At 33.3% G+C, this 21,424-nt stretch overlaps 1 protein-coding gene and 1 non-coding gene across 2 annotated transcripts; one reads left to right on the forward strand and one right to left on the reverse strand.

The window, feature by feature from the left end:
• The first annotated feature begins 5,470 nt into the window (after positions 1-5,470).
• On the forward strand, positions 5,471-8,354 carry LOC127100859 (50S ribosomal protein L9, chloroplastic). The gene is made up of 6 exons (NM_001427000.1): positions 5,471-5,659; positions 5,757-5,884; positions 6,532-6,577; positions 6,947-7,044; positions 7,129-7,176; positions 7,865-8,354. Exons 1-6 carry the CDS (start codon positions 5,516-5,518, stop codon positions 7,983-7,985), a joined length of 585 nt encoding a protein of 194 aa, NP_001413929.1. The 5' UTR covers positions 5,471-5,515; the 3' UTR covers positions 7,986-8,354.
• Positions 8,355-8,662: 308 nt separating this feature from the next.
• TRNAV-UAC (transfer RNA valine (anticodon UAC)) lies at positions 8,663-8,735 on the reverse strand. Its single transcript has one exon. It is a non-coding gene; the product is annotated as a tRNA-Val (tRNA).
• Positions 8,736-21,424: the final 12,689 nt, after the last annotated feature.

Genomic DNA, 21,424 nt, shown 5'->3' on the forward strand with positions numbered 1-21,424 from the left:
TACATTTCTGAAGTGTAGTCTAACGTACGACTACCCCTTTCGTCATCAGATTCAGCCTAACGTACGGCTCATTCTGCAACTCAGATACGATCTAGCGTATGGTCCATTCTGATCCTTTATCCCCAACAGCATATGACACACTCCGACTCCCCAGCGAAGTCGGCAGCCTAATGGATGACTCATTATACGGTCTAACGTACGACCCAGTGTGGCACCCATGTCTTCAAATTGGCCTAATATACGGCGCGATCTGAAGCTTTCGTCATCAAACCTCCCGGATGGCATCTTTAAGCCCATCTCCATCAAGACCAACTGTCGATTCTCAAGTGCAAATTTTTGGGGCATTCTAGTGTTCAATAATCTTCCACCTCCAGACCACGAATGACATACACGCCATCCTAACTCTCTCGGTTCAAGAATATTGAACAGGGGCAGCTGTCATACCCCAAAAATTACCCATCATTTTTCCTAAAAAAAAAAAATAAAAAAAATAAAAATAAAAAAAAAAATAAAAATAAAAATAAAAAAAAAAATAAAAATAAATAAATAAATAAAAAAAAAAAAACGAAAAAAAAAAAAAAAAAAAAAGAAAAAAAAAAGAAATTTTTTTTTTTAATTAATTAATTAATTAATTAATTAATTAATTAATTAATTAATTAATTAATTAATTAATTAAATAATTAAAATAAATAAATAAATAAAATATAACAAATTATTTTGGACTTGGGTCTCCTCAGTCCAAGCCCATTACCCACGAAATTAGTCTATAAATACTGAAGTTTCAGTAGGGGAGTTACACTTGGAGTTACACTTGGAGTTTACACTGAGAGATTTACTGGAGAAAGAAGGAAGAGAAGCAAAACACTCTGAGGTTTCCTTGGAACAAAACCTTGAGGAAAAAGAAAGAGAGAGAACAGAGAAGGACGGATAGAAACTTTGGCATAGGAACCCTGCCTACCCGGAGAATTCAGAGTAAAGAAACCCTGAAGGCAGCCCATCTGCACCGAAGCCATCGCCGTCCAATTCCCGCTGCCTAACTTATTCCGATACTACAAGTGGTCAATCCCTTCAACCTTGAATTGGCAAACAGGTTTGCGTATCTCTATTGTTTATACTTTCAATTGGCCATATCTACATATATAATGCATCATGATTAAATGTTGATATATAATTTGCTTTCGTATGGAAATTTAAATATGCCTGAATACCCTGAATGTTTGACCATGTTATTCCTGTGATAAAATGCCATAAAATTCAAAGTTCCTAACATGGGGCTGTTTTCAAATTCAAAATCCGTGGCCTTCGCTAGGCGAGGCAGAGGCGAACGAGACAGTACCTGATTCTTCTAGTCTGTTTTTTTTATGTTTTTATCATAGCCATGCATTATTTATCCTATCCTATTTATTGTTGTGATATTTCTCCGGTGTAATCTTCGATTGCACCCTGATTTGGTGTTCTGACATGTTTCTTTTTTTTGAGTTTCGTAAAGGTTCACATATCCCAGGAAAAGGTTATTGGCTAGGTATTCCACTTTATTTGTGGGATACCCTTGTGGAGTTTCACCCTAAATTAATTTTTTAATGTATTAATTTCTAATGTATTAATTTTTTAATATATTATTTTTAATCATTTTAATGTGGAGTTTCATCCTAATTATATAATTAATTGTAAAACTTTGCCTTTGAATAAGTGATCTTGGACCTCTCTTTGTTGCCTTACGATTACGATATTACGGTCATGTCCCGCGAACGTGGGGATACCCTTAGCAAAGACCCTTCGGTTAAATCATCATAAAATAAATTATAGTCCCTCGGATGTTGCCTTCGAATATACAACTTTGTCCCTCGATGACCCTCCGATGTTGCCTACGGTTAAATGATGATAGTCCCTTCGAATGCTAAGGTATCCTCATAACTGTTGCCTTCAATGACCAATCGATGACCCTACGATGACCCTTTTACATCCAAAGGATAAAACTACTTATTTCTCAATAATAAGGACAGTTTTACCCTCATAAGGATAGGAAATGCCCGTAAAGACCTTGGGTCGGTATAACTCTTAATTGCTGGCTCACAACTTAAAACATTTTTTTTGCACCTCACACCTTTCAAAATGCCTTTAGAAAATCACCACTTGGTATACATTCATACTAGAATCATTACCGAGTTATATTTTTCTAAACAATTTTCAAAACTAAAACGGGATAACCACTTTGTATACATTCATACAAGAATCATTACAAAGTTAAATTCTCTTTTCAAAACAATTTTCCAAACAATTCACAAACACTTTTTTAGACAAAAATAATATAAGTGATCGAGCAATTAAGAGCCCATGGATAACCATGGATACAAAGGGTGCTAACACCTTCCCTTTGTATAATGTACCTCCCGAACCCAAAATCTAAATTAAGGTCTTTCCTGTTCTTTTCCACCTTTCCTTATTGGATAAAAGAAAAGTCGGTGGCGACTCTTGCTAACCGCGACATTGCGATAAAAAACACAAAAAGTCCAGTTCACCGTATGACAGAGTCATAAGCATAAAGTATGATTTGAGTCAAAGGGAAAAGTGATTTGAGTCAAGATATGAAGCATATAAGAAACTCATATGTATGATTCGAGTAATGACTTGAGTCATGATTCGAGTCATGAAAAGATGTGATTCAAATCAAATAAGACAATGGTAAACCATATAAATATAGTCTTTCATGATTCGAGTCAAGTGTAAGCCATGATTCGAATCAAAGTATGTTATGATTCGAATTAAGTACAAGTTGTCATTCTAATCATGATAGATTCAAACATTTTCTGCAATCACTCTATTATTTGATTTGAGTCATGAGATGTATGATTTGAATCACACATCTAACATCTCAATGTTTTTCAAATTTAAAGATGTTTTAAGATTCTACCAATTTCATGACTTGAACCAATTCTCATATATAATTCTTGATCCAGAAAACTCGAAAAAAAATGACTTAAAGCATATTGTTTACACCTTAATTAAACATTTTGATTTATGCATGCTAAAATACAGATCTAAAACTTAACCCAGAAATGTGCAACTGATGAGGAGACTCATTGGTATAAACTAAAAACAAAAAATAAGCAACAAAAACCATAACCCTTAAGGTATTAGAGACATGCAACCTCAAGATCTTCTATAAGTGGAATCATCTTTGTTCATATCAAATAAGCTTAGCTTAAACTGTGCGAGCTTCTTCCACTATTTCCTCTTCTTTCCACCTCGGATGATCAAAGTTGAGGGGTTGTTCTAAGGTTTGTTGGACCACACCTTAAACCATTTTGCTTTTCTCCTCTCTAGCAAATCCTTCTTCTCAACATCTCACATGAGAGTCGCCATCAATATAAAAGAATCAAAAGATTAGCAAAAATAACAACACAAGTCAATACATTCTAAGAAGGGAACACTTGTTCAAATAGTAATCACGTTTTTTTTTTATCATTATCCTCATAATTTATCACTTCTGATGCACTCATAATATAAAAATTCTTCAAAGAACTCAACGACTTCAACTCTCTGTCTCACTCAATTTTTCATGGTTAAAATTGTTTATTGGTACGAAATCACTCACCCAATACAAATAAATTGGTAGCCGTCGATCTCTTCAAAAATAACCATAGAACACTCCCCTTTTTCCCATACCCACACAAATGTATCCTTCCAATTCTTATATTTGGATGAGTATGGAGTAAGGAGAGCCCTCTTGGAGATGTCACTTATAGATACCCGTCTACCCTTTCAACACCTTTGGTACCATCGAACGAGAAGAAGATGGCTATAATAGGCATTATCTCCAAATTTCTACTTATAATCTCAAACGCCATGATGGTTCGTAGGACCTTAAAATAAAAAATAGTAAATAAAATACTCATTCCTAAGTCATTAATGGCATTCGTATACATGCATAAATTCTCTCCATCTGATCCCTGAAGCAAGGCCAAATTAGCCCTTTCTCCCTTGATGCATGACTCCAATGAGACGTCACCTTTATCTCTAGTATTAGAGAATGTTGAAGATAGACCGATATGAAGAAAGGAGATCCCTAGGTGTGAAAACACAAAGTGAATAAAATATGGTGAATATGGGAAGGCCATGTGTCACATATTCAAAGGAGAAATTTGCCTCATAGATTGAGTAGGTATTTAGGGGCCTTTATTTGTTGCAATCTTTAGGGTTTTAGGCATCATTACAAGGACAAAATATCGGTGGTCCTAATGGAAAACATGCAAATTAACCAATGGCCTAAATATCTTGGTCATTCTCAAGAAAATTTTCATCATTGTACCACATTAAATGCACCATCAATCCTAAAACCCAATTGTCACTCATACGGATTGCGTCCCTAATCCCAAGAAACATCACGACCAAAATCAAGCTTATATGTTTTCACCAACAAACATTCTTAAAGCACCTCGTTTTTACGTGTCTCGTGCTTGAAAGGCTATGACATGAAATATCTTATCTAAAGCACCTCGCCCTTACATGCCATGTACTTGAGAGATTGTGACTTGGAATGTCTTACCTTAATCACACAACCCTTATAGACCTCATGCTTGAAGGACTATGGATTGAGATGTGTTACCTTAATCCCATCGCCCTTACATGCCCCGAGCTCGAGGGACTATGGACCGCAATACCTTTGGCCAAGCCCAAAGGACCCAACCGATCAACTTTCCTACTCGTAAATAACATATAAGGTACTTGGGCACTAAAGGAAGGGGTCAGGTGACGAAACATGATTCAACTCGACCTAATAATCCATCGTCGTGATTCATGGAAAACGTGTCAAACCACATGTTACAGAATAATGAAAAAATCTCAAATCTCATAGGTTAAGTGCATATCTTATTATTAAGGATGACTCATTCCACTCACTCTCATTAATACGTCAAAACCAAGGGTGTATGATTGAATTGACAAGCATGAAAATCATTCTTCGCAATAACTTATGTATCAAGTAACCACTTATATAAATACCTCATTCATACATCTTACTCATTCATTCACTTTTCTAAATATTAGAAATTAGAACACATTAAATCCTCTTACGCAAAAGAGGGTAATCAATATTATCCTCACTGTAAGTACAATAGACAAACTTTTAAAAATAGTTACTAGAATGTAATTAAATACTTTTAAGTATAATATCAATTAAATTTAAAGAGGCATTAAGGAAAACATGTTTTTTTAAGAGATGAAAATATTTTGAGAAACAAATAAAAATCAAATATTTTGTATTTTTAGAGTTAAAAAAGTCATATTAAACCCTAAAATTTTCATTTCATATAAATCTTTTGCTAAATTATTATCTTTTAATCCATCAAAATGCATTAAACAATTTTTTCATCTATACTATCAAATTACTCCACTTTTATAACTACAATTTTTATATTTCTTTATTATATTTTTTATAATCTTCACTCGTAATAACGCAGAAGAGATAAGAGAACAAAACATAACACATTTTGGGTGGTGAGTTTTCAAAACAACAATGGCATCATCAACGTTATCTTCTCTCTCCTCGACCCCGTTGCAACACAGTTTCGCCGCAAACTTGAAAACTTGTTCTCAATTTCCCAACAAAAGTTCGGGTTTTATGGTTTTCGCTCAAAAGAAAACAAAGAAAACTCGAAAGGTTAATTACATCTACATTACTTGATTTTTCTCTGTTGTGATGTATTTATGAATTGTATTTACTTGGTTTTTTTTTTGTTGCTATTTTGTGAAATTAGATTATACTGAAGGAAGATATTGTTAATGTTGGAAAGAAAGGGGAACTTCTTGATGTGAGGGTTGGGTTTTTCAGAAATTTCCTCTTTCCAAGTGGCAAGGCTCAGCTTGTAACTCCTGGTGTACTCAAGTAATGTTCTATTATTTCAAACACCTAACCCTTCCATAAGAATTTGCAATTAGGCTATTTTGGATAAATTACTAGAAGCATCGACACAAATGTCGACACTAAGTTTACTTTTTAGATATATTGTATAACTAAGTTACTTGGACAATATATAGATCAGATACATTAGTGTTGAATATTGACACGTATATCAGACACCAGACATGGACATTGATAGTTGTGTTAGTGTTGACATCAATGTTAGTGTTGAACATTGAATTTAACATATGTGTAAGTGTTGTGTTATGTTGAACATTGACGCGTATCAGACACCTGGCACGAACATCAACAATTGTGTTAGTGTTGAACATTGGTGCGTATCAGACACATGACGCACATTGGCATTGACACATATACACTAGTGTTTTAAGTTAATGATGTATTGAACATTGGACACATCATCTTCAATTCGAAGTGTGAGTGCTACGTAACTTACCAGTTTTGGTATCATCATGAATAAGCTTTGTTAAGAAAACATGAAAGCCTGTTAGTATTTCATTACAATAATGCATTAGGCATTACATTAAGAAAAATAACATATTTGTCAAATTTTGAATTTTGTTTCCCTTGTATTGTCGTTAGACCTTTTCATTTTAACTTTCTCTTTCCAGGGAAATGAAGGTAGAAGAAGAAAGAATTGAGGCTGAGAAACGACGGGTAACTTTTTGTTGTCCCGGTATCATTTCTTTGGTCTTCTGGTAACATTAATATGCAGTGGAATTTCATGATAACTGAAAATTGAGTAAGAGTTAAAGAGGAAAAGAATGTTAATATGTTCTGCTGCTAAGTTCTAAAAAACTTTCCATGAAGAGCTTTAGGCTCTTAACAATGAGTTACTGCAGAATGTAAATTTCTTTCAAAGGCTACTCCATAATTATTTTGCAATCACTGTTTAATATTTGATTCTGTGATTTAGGAAATTTTACAACTACTTTCGTACTTCCTTGTGAAAATTTTATGGAGTTTTTCTCCTGCATACATTTGAAGACAAATAGGGCTATCTAATCTAATTTTACATTTCTCTAGGTATTAGAAGAAGCACAGCAACTTGCTCTATTTTTTGAAACTTTTGGGGCTTTCAAGGTAAAGCGGAAAGGTGGTAAAGGAAAACAGATATTTGGAAGGTAAAATATGTTCCACCTAATTACAAGATGTTGATTTTGTGCGTGTATGATGGTGTCTGTGTCTGATGTTTGCTTTCTCTTTAGTGTTACGGCTCAAGATCTTGTGGACATAATAAAGGCACAACTTCAAAGGTACTATTTATCTTTCTGATGTATATCAATCTTTTCTTTGTGAGCATATGTTGTCAATAGCGCGCTATAGAGGAATAGCGTAGCGGTGGTAGGGTTCGGCGCGAAGCTCTTCTGCCGTGAGCTGCTGTCAGCAATAACATTTGTTGCAGCCTCTATTTGGGGCCCCAAACCGCTATCGTGTCTGCTATTAGGGTTTCAGGGAGAAAATCCTCAATTTTATTTTCAAAGCCCTTGTATTCATAGGGAATAAATGTCAATTCGGACCCTTTTAATGGTAATACTATGTTCGTCGTTTTGTTCTGTTCTTGCTCACAAACAATCGTTTAGTTTTCCTACTTTTAATTCAGTTTAAGTTTAAGTTTTACTACTCTGTACTTTAGGTTCTTTAATTATTAAGTATGTTTTAATCAGTTAATATTCAATGTGTGTTTCCGTATTAATTACTCTGTTAATTTACTCTTGGTCATCAATATATTACATTGCATACATGTATGTGGTATCTCGATTCGACACAAGTCTGGAACCCACTTGATGTGAATCCCTAGTGCATATCGATTTTGGACATGAGTTCTATCTGAAATCCTAATTCATTATGATGAGTTCTGATTCTCTGATGAATCTCAATTCATTCTAATGATTCACTATTTCAAACTAATGCAGTCTAATTGATTTTGTGATTCATTTGTAGGGAGGTGGACAAGAGAATTGTTAATCTTCCAGAGATCAGGGAAACAGGAGAATATATTGCAGAGTTAAAACTTCATCCAGATGTTACAGCTAAAGTGAGGGTGAATGTTATAGCTAACTAAGCAGCACTAAATTGTTTCAAAGTTCCATATGCTAAGTGCACAATTGGGAGTGTCACCAACTTGCATAACTTCAAGGTGCATAACAACCATCTTATGAACTATGATGAGAAATGTTCAGACTTAATTCAAGCTTGACGTAGTAGTCTCGTGAGTTTGGCCGAAGGCTCGGACGAGGAGGATGTGGAGATTGTATCTTATTTTAACATTTTGTTTTTTGGTATCTCCTCCTTGAATGTGTATTCAATTTTCAGGACAATGTTTGTAATGTTCTTATTTATGATGGTAAAAGAGATATTTTTGTCAGTTCATAAACATAACGAGCAAAGGAAAAATGAACCTCTAGTTTTTCTAGTATGTCTTACTTCAAGGATCAATTTCTAAAAAATTAAGCATGAAAACCTTTGAAAGCAATATTTTTGGACTTTGTTAGATATTAATAAATTTGCTTAAGAATAGTCAAAAAGAGAAAAAAATGCTTGAAGATTGACATGGATGAACACATGTTTGTTTATGCGTACAAAGCTCTTGTGTTGAAATCAAGCTTTAAAATGTAGCTTCATAAGCACCAAGAACAAGAAAAAGAAACAATAGACTGAAAGCTCATACGAAATATGGCAGTAACATGTTTCTTACGTTGGATGTATTAAAACAAGAGAAATTTAAGGTAAAAAATAGAGTGTTGCTGCCCAGGATCGAACTGGAGACCTTCAGTGTGTAAGACTGACGTGATAACCACTACACCACAGCAACTATTGTTGAAAGACGTGAATATGGTTATATTACATAACTTTATTTTAAAATTTGAGTACTCTTCTATAACTTAATTTTTTCGTAAAGTACATATTTATTTCAAATTAAGTACACTCCTATAAAGTGATTTTTCATAAAGGATTCTTAGAATGTATTTGGATGAAAAAGAAAATTAATTTTTTAGAAGAATTTGAAATGATTTGATCAAAATTTATTGTTTGGATAAAAAATATGGAGAATTATTAAAATGATGTAATTTTTCTATGTATTTTATTCATGTTAAATTTAAAGAATTTAAAATGATATTAAAAAGTAAATAATTTTAAATTGCTACTTCACTCTATAAAATACGAATGTTAAATTATTTATTATTATTTTTTCAAATTTTGTAAGATGGTCCTCATATTTTATGAAAATTATAAATTTACCTTCAAAATTTTCAAAAAATTGTAAATAAATCCCTAATAACTTTCAAAATTTACAAATTGGTCTTTCTAAACTTTAAAAATTGCAAATTGATCTCTATTTTCGTATTTCAAATTTGACCCAAATTTTTTTAAAATTTATGAAAATGACTTTCAAAATTTAACAATGAATTTTCATCCAAACAAAAGGATTTAAAAGTTAATGTTTTTCAATTGAATAATTTGAATTAATTAGAATTTTAAATTCTCTAAAAATTCTTAATTAACTCATTCAAACATAGTCTTAAAGTGTGTTTGAATGAAGTATTTTAATGAAGAAAAGTAATTTTTTGAAGGAATTCAAAATGACTTTACCAAAATCTATTATTTAGATAAAAAAAATAAATAGAAATGTTAAAATAATGTAAAATTATGAAGTATTTTATTCAAGTTAAATTTAGAGAATTTCAAATGAACACCAATAAATAAAGAATTTGAAATTACTCTCTCACTCTATATAATGCAAATGTTAAATTCTTTATTATTAATTTTTCAAAATTTGTAAGATGGTCCTCATATTTTTTAATTGTTTGGATGAATCATTTTAATGAAATAAAATAATTTTTTAAAGATAATTCAAAATGATTTAATTAAAATCCTTTGTTTGGATAAAAAATATGGATAATTGCTAAAATTATACAAATTTATGAAGTATTTTATTTAAGCTAAATTTAAGAAATTTCAAATAATATCAAAAAGTAAGGAATTTAAAATTGCCCATTCATTTTTATTAAATCATTTATTATTAATTTTTCAAACTCACCCAGGAAATTTTCAAAAATCTGCAAATAAGTCCCTAATAATTTTTAAATTTTATCAATTGGTCCTTCAAATTTTTAAAAATTACAAATTAGTCTATGTTTTTCATATTTTAAATTTGACCCAAAAATTTTAAAATTTATTAAAATGATCGAAAAAAATTTAACAATGAATTATTTTAATACTTCATCCAAATAACCAAATTTAAAAATGAATGGATTTCAATTGAATTATTTGAATTACTACAAATTTTTTGATTTTTTTTAAAATTCTCAATTACTTCATCCAAACACACTCTTACTACCGAAAAAATATCATGCACTTGTCGACTATTTTGATAAGTGACGTTAATAAATTTACTGTTTTAGTTTTTTATTATAAAAAGTTGTTGACATTAAACATATAAATTTGTTTTTAATTAAATACATAATTAGAAAAGTCTTAGTTTTAAAATCAATTTTAAATTTACTATTTTTCTCTTAGGTCCAAAGAAAATTTATTTTATTTACTATTTTATTATTTAATTTTTCACTCAAATATTTTACCATTAAACGCTGGAGATGTGTTTAGGAAAATTCTCTTCTTAAAAACACTATTTGAAATCATCTTTCTCTTGAGACGATCCGTCTTTAAACGAGAGTTAGATTTTGATGTTATTTATTGAACATGTGTCTGCATACACAAGAGTGAGGTGATTTGTGGAGATTTAAAAATGATTGATTTAAAGCAAAATCATTTGATAATCGGAGTTTGAAAATATTTTATCAAAAAATTCCAAATAAGTATGCAACAAAAATTTTAAGTAATTTTTTTTACTGAAAATAAAAGAAATAAAGGAAGAGAAATGACACTGGAGAATTATATAGATTCAGTTCAAAAATTTTAATCTGTCCCCAAGAATTGATCTTAGGAGTATCCATTATGCTTAAGAGTTTTTAGAAGATTATGCCCGCGAATCCCCTTATACAAGAAAATAAAGTTTCAAGCTAACTTCTAACCAAACAACAAATGCGGCTTGAAGCAGTTAGTCTTCACACCAAACAGAGATTTTGCATATGTTGATCTTGAACCAAGACAAAGTTTTAAGTTTGTTGCCCTCCGAGCCGAATCGAGGTTTTATACAGGTTGACCACGAACCAAGGTGGAGTTTTGAGTTGGCTATCCTCTGAACCAAACTGAGATTTGTAATGGGATAATCTCAAACCTATTGAAGTTTTATATTTGAATGAACTCAGTAATCGAGTGAGATTTTTAACATGTTGATCTCAAACCGATAGAGTTTTTAATCAGGCTGAGCTCAAAAACTATTGTGCAAATTGTTATTGGCTGATCTTCACGAATCAAAAGAGAGCTTTTTCAATGGTGAAACTCACAAGTCGAATGAAGATGGAGACTAATCCCCTAAATACAAATAAAATCTTTGTAAATGGTTTAACTCTCAACTAAAAGAATGACTTTGTAAGGAAGGATTATTTAGTCAAGAAAAAAATTTACTCTTGATAGATTTACAATTATACCCTCACCCATAACAATATCCTTATTGAGACTGAAGAACACTTCGCAAAACACTATGGCTAAAATACGTGAAAATAATAACGATTTAGAGAGGTGATGAGAGAAGTGAACGGTGAGGTTTTTCACGTTTTCTGAATGGTAAAAAAAGGATAGAGAAACTCTTTATTTATAAGTCAAGACATGATATAAATTTGGAAATAATCCATGAACCAAATTAATTGCCTAACCAATTAGGTAGTGTAAATAATTGATTGTTATGGTCCAAATTGGAAGGTTTAGGTAGAGAGTCGTTACCAATCATAAAGAGAGTGTCACAATCGATTATAGACTTGATTATTTATCATCTAATCAATCAGGCCAAAGATCTAGTTGATTAGACAATTGAAAAAAGTCTAAAAATTAATTAGACACTTACCAAATCAATTGGCTAGGCCTTAAAAACATTTTTGTTGTGATTTTAATTAAAAAATGAGAGGCTCTCAATGTTTTTAGTGTGTGTATTTTATTTGTCCATAATAATTCCAAAAATTCCCTTGTGTGTTTACTATAAACTGATCACTCAAACAAAAATAATCAAACGAGGTATTTATAGGTTGGGGTATATGGAAGTTATGTGGCTCAAACCTTACTATATGAGGTATTTGTAGGTTGAGTATAAGTCCGTTGATTCTTTTCTCATCCTTCGCCTTCAAGTTTTTAGTTGCTATTGTGATGATCAAGTGTATTTTGGATCATATGTTCAATGCTAAAGTGTTAAACTTGCAAATCTGAAAAGAAAAAAAAAACACAACTACAAACTTTTTTATTAAAGCAAACATAGATCGTTATGGAAGGGTTATGCTTGAGTATCTAATTCCTCTTTTGGACGGTCATAAATAAAAATAAAGTAAATTTTACAAAACAAAAATTGATTATAAATGATGGGTTGCCTCTCATCTAGTGCTTCTTTAAGGTCCTAAGCTTGACCTTTCGATTTTTGTGTTAGGGCGACATATATGACAAGAAAAATACATCATCCTTTTTCTTCCTTTTGTTTGGTAGGAATTCCATCACTTTAAGAAATTGAATATTTTTCTTCCATATTCTCTTCATCTTGATATTATTGAACAAGTCATAAATCTCATCCAATACTTCATCTATTTCTCCTCTTTTATCAGCCTTGTTGCTAGGTGTAAGACTATTCTTTTGTTGAAGATCTTGTAGTTGGATATCTACGTCTAAATGGATTATTGCAATTGGAGCTTCATCAAAAACTATATAATCTTCATATTGCATTCTTGTCCTTTTCCCAAATATAATTTTCACACCCACTTCTTCTATTCTTGCTTCTATTTCTTTATCACATGACGTTCACTTTTCTCCCTTTTTCTCTTTTTCAATTCCTCCCTCATCGACGACCTCACATTCTTTTTTGAATTCTCTTTCAATTTCCTTATCTTCGGGACTATCTAATTTTTTCTCATCGAACTCCCCACTAGCGCTCAGTTTAAATGATAATTGGCTAGCTACTAGACCAACCTGCATAACTAAGTTCTCGAAGGATGTTTCATATTACTTCACACGGTCTCTTGAAGCCTGTTAATTTTCTCGAAAATGAGTTGAGTCATATTTATAAACCGAGTCAAGGTTTTTTCAAGTTGAGATGATGAATCCTCCTCCCATGAATGATTAGTGTTAATATAAGGTTCAAGTTCAAAATAATTTCCCACAAGCTTTTGAATTAGAGTTTCTGCTCCATGTTCCTTTATATAAGCTATAAACTTTGCTAAAGTAACAGCTAGTTGCTCTTGCATGATTGTCTTGACCTTTCATCCAAACAAAAAGAAAAACACTTTAGTAGCATTGCACTAGATAAAAACAATTAACAAAAATAAAAATAAAAATAAAAATAAAAATAAAAATAAAAATAAAAATAAATAGAAAAGAAAAATTAAGAAGAAACAAAAATAAAATATTTACAATTGAAAAAAAAAACTAAATGTTGCACAAGCGTCGCCTTGTTGAAATTATCAACAGTCCCCAGCAACGACGCCAAAAACTTGATGACTTATCGCAAAGTGTACAGACAATGTCGAAGTAATAAAAAGATTGAATCCACAGGGACTGCCTCAAAGCAAGACAAAATGTGTGCAATTATAGAAACTAGTAAAATGGGAGGTTCGAGTTTCAGTGTATAAAGTAAATAAGTGAGTAAACAATGTCACGAAAGTGGTTGGATTGTGTTGTAGAATCCTTAATTCCTTTATTTTTGATGTTTGATGCCCTGTATGAATGATCTAATCACTATAACCTCACGACAAATTAACAAAACCGTTATAGCCGATCCCTCGCGAAATAAATCACTAACCACTACTCGAAGCTTTCTATCCCTAGTCTTCCAGCGTAAGCAGGGTTAGGCGATGTTTAGAACGTTAGTTCTCTATGCCACTACTCGGGGTCTCCTATTCGTATTCAACCAGCATAAGTACAACAATTTCCATAATTCCAACACATAAACTAATGGTCAGTATTCCCTATATGCCCAAAATCAAATTAAAAGAGTATCTCATATAAAAAGGATTATGAACATGAAGCAATTGAATAAGATAATAAATCAATAGGTTCATACAATGGTCAAATCAACATAGAATCCAACAATATAGAAATATATCCATCCTAACACAACCTAACATAGAAGAATTTAGCTACTCATAGTTCAATTAAAAATACCATAATTGATAGATAAAAATAACATGAGAAGTCCCTTGAAGTGATGTCCTTTAATGGCTTCAAATGCTATAAAAATCTCCACTTGTGCCCTCAAAATCGTGCTCCATTCTCCAAATTTTGTAACCCTTATGAAAGTGAAAAAAATCCCCTTTTAAAGGCATCAAAATGGAACATAACGCCCCCCCCCCCCCCCCCCCCCCACACACACACACAGAAAAGTGACCACCACACGAGTAATACCTTGCATTGTGCACACGATGTAGCTTTAAATGCCCTATCGTATATGCGATGTTGCACGTGATTATTCCAGTAGATACACACTGTTTCTCCCTTTTCACTCCAATTTTCACTAAGCCCATAGTTTTCACACTTAGATATTTTTTTCTCATTCTTTGGCCATCCTTCTTCATTTTAGCTCAACTTTCACTTGTTTTGCTTCGATTCTTAGACTAAATATATGCGATGACGGGTTGTCATCAGATACACTGACTCAAGTTGGTGTAGTGATGTTGAGGATAGAAAATGCATAATTGACTATGTGTTTATGCTAGGTGGTGCATCAGTTGCTTGAAGTTCAAGAAAGGAACCAGTAGTAGCACTTTCGTCGTGTGAAATAGGGTATATAGATCCATCTCTCTGTGCATGTCAAGAAACATGGATGGTGAATTTGGTCGAAGAGATTATAGGGAATGGATCATAGAATGATTACCATGAAGATCGACATCATGTCTGCTATTAATTTGGCAAATAATCTGATAGCATGGACGAAGCAAGCACATAGACATGAGGTTCCATTTGAGAGCAAGTAGTAGAATCGAACCTGAACATGGAACACTACAGAACTGAGAATCATATTGCATACATCATGAAGAAAGGAGTACATGTCGAATTGTTTAAGAAGTTAAGTTCTATGATGAATATATATAGGTTAGACACAATGAATTAGGTGGTGTGTTGAATTATAATTCCATGTGTCGAAGCAGGTTGCTCGACAGAAGTAAGGAAGTGTCGAACTATGTGTTTTCGAAACGTCAAAATAGTGTACCTCAACATGAATTTTGACTTAGTTCTAATTTTGAAGTGTTAGCAAAATTAGGTACTTTGGGATTTGCTTAAGGAGAAATCAAACCCGAATCTATAAATATAGAGTAACCCCTATCAGTGTAATAACTTGTAGTTGCAAAGATTAAAACTTCAGTTTGAAGTGCATAAAGAAACTCTTAGACATTTCTTCTTCTTATTCTTCCTTATCTCAAAAACCCTACAATATCTTTTCTTCCCCAATTTAATTTTGCTTCATTTTCATTATCAATTATGCAATGAAATCTTACAACCTAAGTGTAGTTGATTCACTCGAGTGAATAGTGAAGAACAAAAGGAGTAATCAATCAGAAATATTGATTCTGATGAAAAAGGAATTATGACCAGAAACAAGGCTAGGCTTGTTGCTCAAGGATATACCCAAATTGAAGGAGTTGATTTTAATGAGACTTTTGCTCCTATTTCCCGTCTTGAATCCATAAGATTTCTCTTAGGAGTGATATGCATGCTAAAATTCAAGTTATTCTAGATGGATGTGAAAAGTGCCTTCTTTAATGGGTACTTAAATGAAGAAGTATATGTTGAACAACCCAAGGGGTTCATATATCCTAGTTTTCTAGGTCATGTTTACAAACTAAGGAAAACTCTATATGGTTTGAAGAAAACACTTAGGGCTTGGTATGAAAGGTTAACTGGGTTTCTTGTCAACAATGGCTACATGAAAGGAGGAATGGACAAGACGTTATTTGTTAAAGAAGTGCATGGTAAACTCATGATAGCTCAAATATATGTTGATGATATAGTGTTTGGAGGGATGTCGAACCAAATGGTCCAACACTTTGCTAAGCAAATGCAATCTGAATTTGAGATGAGTCTCATAGGAGAATTAATTTGTTCTCTTGGTCTTCAAGTTAAATAAATGGATGGTACTATCTTCATTTCTCAAAGCAAGTATATTAAGAATATAGTGAATAAGTTTGGCCTAAACAGTGCTAGTTACAAAAGGACACCTGCAGCAACACACTTGAAATTAACTATAGATGAAAAAGGTGTTTATGTGGATTAAAGTTTGTACAGGAGAATGATTCGTAATCTTTTGTATCTTACAACTAGAAGACCAGACATTATTTTTGTTGTAGGAGTATGTGCTAGATATTAGGTTGAGCCTAAAATTAGTCACATTACTCAAGTGAAAATGATCTTGAAATACATCAATGGTACTAGTGAGTATGGCATGTTGTATTCTCATAGTACTAATTCCATGCTTATAGGATATTGTGATGCAAAGTGGGCAGGTAGTGCTGATGATAGAAAAAATACTTCTAGAGGATGTTTCTTCTTGGAAAATAATCTTATCTCGTGGTTCAACAAGAAGCAAAATTGTGTGTCATTGTCTACAACTGAGGCTGAGTATATTGCAGCAAGAAGAAATTGCTCTCAATTGATTTGGATGAAACAAATGCTGAAGGAATATAATATCAAACATGATGTCATGGCATTATACTGTGACAATATGAGTGCAATCAATATATCCAAGAATCCCATTCAACATAGTAGGACAAAGCATATTGAAATTCGTCACCATTTTATCAGGGATCTTGTTGAGGACAAAATTGTTACTCTTGAGCATGTGGCCATTGAGAAGTAATTGGAAGATATATTTACTAAAGCTTTGGATGAAAATCAATTTGAGAAGTTAAGGGGCGAATTGAGAATTTTCACTTTTGAGGAGTTATAGCAATTACAAGTTTGGAGGCGTGCAACAAATACTTTCTCTTACCTCCATTTAGTGGTGCACGATATTTTAGGGAAATCATTACAAACTTTCCATAGCTTACTTCCAACACGCCATAGAATCCCCTACCTAAATCATCGATCTCATTCTCTCTAAACACAGAAAACTGTTCAACATTGCTCTTACTTATTCTCACCTCCCAACATCCTCTCATACCATCAACCTCAACATAAAATTTGTCGAAGACCAAAATTCCAAGATGTCTAAAGCCTCAGACGCAACACCCAACAAAAGTTCCAAAGATCAATCGACCCCAACTCCATCAAAGCATAGGGTTACACATGCAAATGCCAAAAAGTGTTCTTCAGATGTTATCTTTGATGCCACTCCCATCTCCGTTGTTCCAGGACACATTCCAACAAAAAGAGGAACTAAAACACCTGTTGCGAAAAGGGCTAAGCCTTCATATGTAAGTGAATCCTCTACCCCTTCTATATTAGTTCAAAAACCCATAGTAAGGTTAGGAATGTTGAATCTTCTGTTACTGATAAGAAACCCCATACTATGACAAGTTTGTATCTTGAACCTATCAAAACCCCTAATGATGAACTAGATGTTGTCACCTCTGCTAAAGGTCATGTCACCGCTAATGTTGTGGCTAATGTTGGAACATCTGAAAAAATATACCTCTGAAACTATAAGTATAGATAATCCTATAGATGAAAAGACCCTAGGTCAATCTAGTTTGAATGTTGTTATTGATGAAACTGTTGATAAAAGTATTCATGTGTCACTCTCTAAATCTCTGGTTACTGACCCTGAGTCTCGTGTTGTATCGGATGTCGCAACATCCTTGGTCCAACCTGATCATCATGTCGAAACCACTCAACAAAACTCTCATGGTGAGTATGACAATGAGTTTGTTCCTATTAAGTCTCCTGAAAAATATCAAGAGGATATGTGTGATAGGAACTCCTGAGAGGATGTGTTTGAAGCTAAATCAGTTGGTAGTAGGAAAGATGATTCTGATAATGAAAGTATGTCTGTTAAGGGTGAGAAAGATCTGTCTAACAAAGAAGACAAAGAAGAAAGTGTTAGTGTGAAGAAGTATCAGCCTACTGATATTATCAATATAGATGATCTAGATTATGATGATGAGCCTATAGGAAGGAAATTGGCCCCTGGTATTGCTAAAAGATTAAATAATAGGAAAGGGAAGGTTATTATGTCTACAAGCAAGCCTTCTAAGGCATCCAAGAAAAGTGTTGGTGTTAGACCTGCTAAAGGGTGGAGAAAAGTTGTGACTCCTGCTACCAAGAAAAGGTCCTTGAAAAGGAAGGAAGTTCCCTCAAGTGAGTCTGAGTATGATGTCGAACAAAATGTTCAAGACATCATGCCTTCAGCTAAGAAGGAAGTTGCTGGGAAAAAGATTCTTGCAAATGTGCCTGAAGTTCCCATTGACAACATTTCTTTTCATTATGTGGAAAATGTTGAAAAATGGAAATATGTGTACCAAAGAAGACTAGCTTTGGAAAGAAAGCTTGGTAATGATGCTCTTGAATGCAAGGAAGTGGTGGATCTTATTAAGGATACTGGTTTGATGACGGGTGTTGTTGGTTTTGGTAACTGTTATGAGATGTTGGTGAAGGAATTCATTGTGAACATTTCCAAGGACTGTGACAATAAGATGAGCATGGAGTACATGAAGGTTTATGTCAGAGGTAAGTGTGTGGAGTTTTCTCCAAAAGTTATCAATATGTTTATGGGTAGGTGTAAGACCCCAATTTTGGCCCTAAGATCCCTCATGGCCCATATCATATCATATCATGGCCTCAAGGATCATTGCATGCCCTAGCTTCCCTCCTAGTGGGTAGGTTGCCTTGTGAGTTGGTTCTTGATCACCAAGCATGTTTTGCATTTGTATATCTTTGCTTTTCATTTGTTTACTAACCAAAAAGTACAAAAATATTGTCATCTAACCATGTTACTTGCAGCTGAAGCAATCATCAGCCAATTAGGTCAAAATCAGTCAAAGTCAGTCATTGCAGTGGATGGTGGCCATTCTTGCAGAATTTGGGCACCATGATCAATAATCAAGAGTTCATATAACTTGGGACATCATTTGGGATCAAGATCTCAAAGAATTAGGGTTTGGAATTCATCAGAAGGTGCTTCAATCAAGCAAAACCCTAGAAAGTCAAACTTGGTCAACTGTCCATTTAATCAGTGATTTGAGGATGGGATTTGGTCTAAGAGGTCTCATTCATGTCTATACAAGCCTCATATATCATGTCAAACATCACCATTGAAGAATTTGAAGCAAAATCAGAAATTTCCCAAAATAGAAAGTTGACCTGTAATTCAAATTTGCCAAAAATGGAAACTTCTTGATCCTAAACTTGCATCATGATACAAGCTTCAAATTAATTTTTGCCCAACATGAAAGTTGAAGATCTTGTTCTCCCATTTCCAAAAAGTCCAAGAACACTCAATTCCCATGTATGGTTGGCAAGATATGATCATTTCATTTTCACAATTTCTTGAACTTCAAAGGGCCATATCTCATGAACCATTTGGCCAAATTTGATGGGGTTTTTTCCTACAAGCTCTATTTGTTCCCCTCTTTCCAAAAATGCATTCATCTTCCACCAAAACCACACCATGCAAAATGGCATTTTTGGACTTGACTTCATTAATTTCAAGTATGTGCAAAAAGTGATTTTTTGATTTAGACATTTTCAGCACATTTGGCCATTTGGGACTTGTTTATAATGTTGTTTAAAACTTGTTTGAGGCCCAAACTCGTCCAGAATCATACACCTCCATGAACCATGTTCAAAAATTAGCAAAATGCAAAATTCACTTCATTTAAGTTAACCAAGCTTAGCACATCATTAACCAACCTTAAACAGTCCATATATAAGTCATTTTCTGTGATTCTAAACCCTAGCAGCAGCCGTAACACAACAGAATTCTCTCATTCTCTAAAAACACCATTTTCACATTTTGCTATTTCTGCTCAAAAAACTCCAAAGAACCACGAGCAACCTTGTTTGTTTCATCATCTGGACATCACTTGGAGACCATTTCAAGCTCCATTCTCCTACTGCAAAGCATTCCACGTTCTGTTTTTCTCCAAAGCACAACAATGGTGAAACTTGATTTGAACATTTCCAGGCCTTGCTGAGCTCGATTTCTTCAAGAATCCATCAATATCAAGCATAAGAAGGATCTGTTTGAGCTTGCATCTCCAAAACAACCACTGTTTCTCAAGTTTCTTCACAACCAAGTAAGATTTCGATTCTCCCTTTTCTCTAATCCATGCCATGTTTCTGATAGATCTTGCTTTTCTGGTTGTAATGCAACTTGAATCATGTAAAATAGTTAAGAAATGCATGAGATATATGGATTTGAAATTTGTTGTTCATGATGATTTTTGCTCGATTCATGTTAACTAGATGGTTTCAATGCAAATGACGTGTGGAATATGCATGCTGGATGTTTGTTGTGTCGATTGCCATGCTTAATTTCATGATCTGGGCACTTTGATTTTCATGATTGTTTGTAAGTGATGAAGTTATGCTGTGGCTGTTGAAACCCTAGAACCATTTTTCCAGATTTTCCCAGAATCGTGTTTGGTTTATTGTTGTTTGATGTTGCATGAATGTTAATCGCCATGTTGTTTATGAGGTTCTGGTTGATTTTGTTTTATGATGATCTGAATGAACAAGATGATGTTGCCCTGCTGTTTTAAAACCCTAATAACCTGCCCAGAACATGAACTCGTGAATGGATTGGCTGTTGTTGTTTGACTTTTCTGCTTGAGTTACTGTTCCATTGGTGACAACCAATGAGAACATTTCATTTCCCATGCCCTGTACGCACCGTTTTGGTTAATGAGGGTGTTATTACCAGAATGCCACTCGGTCAACCTTGTTGACCTAGTAAACCATGTCCATTTTGTTTATTTGTTCCAAATTGTTACTCAACTTCCAAAATTCATAACATCTTCAATTCAATTCCAAATTTCATGAAATTTTTTGCATCATGTCCTGTTTGATGTCTACTATTTTATCATGATTTTTAATGATTTTTTGGATGACTGGATTTTTAATGGCATTAGAGTTCTTGACTTGTATGCATATTTCATACCTTTTGCCAATCCTTTTGTGAAATTGTGGGGATGTATCCAATGACCCTGAAATTTTTTGTGGTTAATCTACACTCATTCATGTTTGTTTTGATGTAGAGTTCTTGAATTTATCATGTTTGGTTGTTAAGATATGAATTTTTGAACTAGGGTGTGACAATTTGTGTCACACCATTGTTATGCAATTTCATGATTTTTGTTGACATGCTTCCTGACCTCCAATTAATGTGAAATTTTGCATGAGCCCTCTCTCATATGTCTAGTTGATGTGTGAATTTTCCTGGAATTAATTATGCCATTTCCTAATTGTTTGAGA

This window comes from Lathyrus oleraceus, chromosome 7, assembly GCF_024323335.1.
Source record: "Lathyrus oleraceus cultivar Zhongwan6 chromosome 7, CAAS_Psat_ZW6_1.0, whole genome shotgun sequence".
NCBI classification, from domain to species: Eukaryota; Viridiplantae; Streptophyta; class Magnoliopsida; order Fabales; family Fabaceae; genus Lathyrus; species Lathyrus oleraceus.

Coding starts and splice junctions, on each gene's coding strand:
- LOC127100859 (NM_001427000.1), top strand. CDS start 5,516: ATGGCATCATCAACGTTATCTTCTCTCTCCTCGACCCCGTTGCAACAC. Junction 5,660..5,756: donor AAACAAAGAAAACTCGAAAG/GTTAATTACATC, acceptor TTGTGAAATTAG/ATTATACTGAAGGAAGATAT. Junction 5,885..6,531: donor GTAACTCCTGGTGTACTCAA/GTAATGTTCTAT, acceptor TTCTCTTTCCAG/GGAAATGAAGGTAGAAGAAG.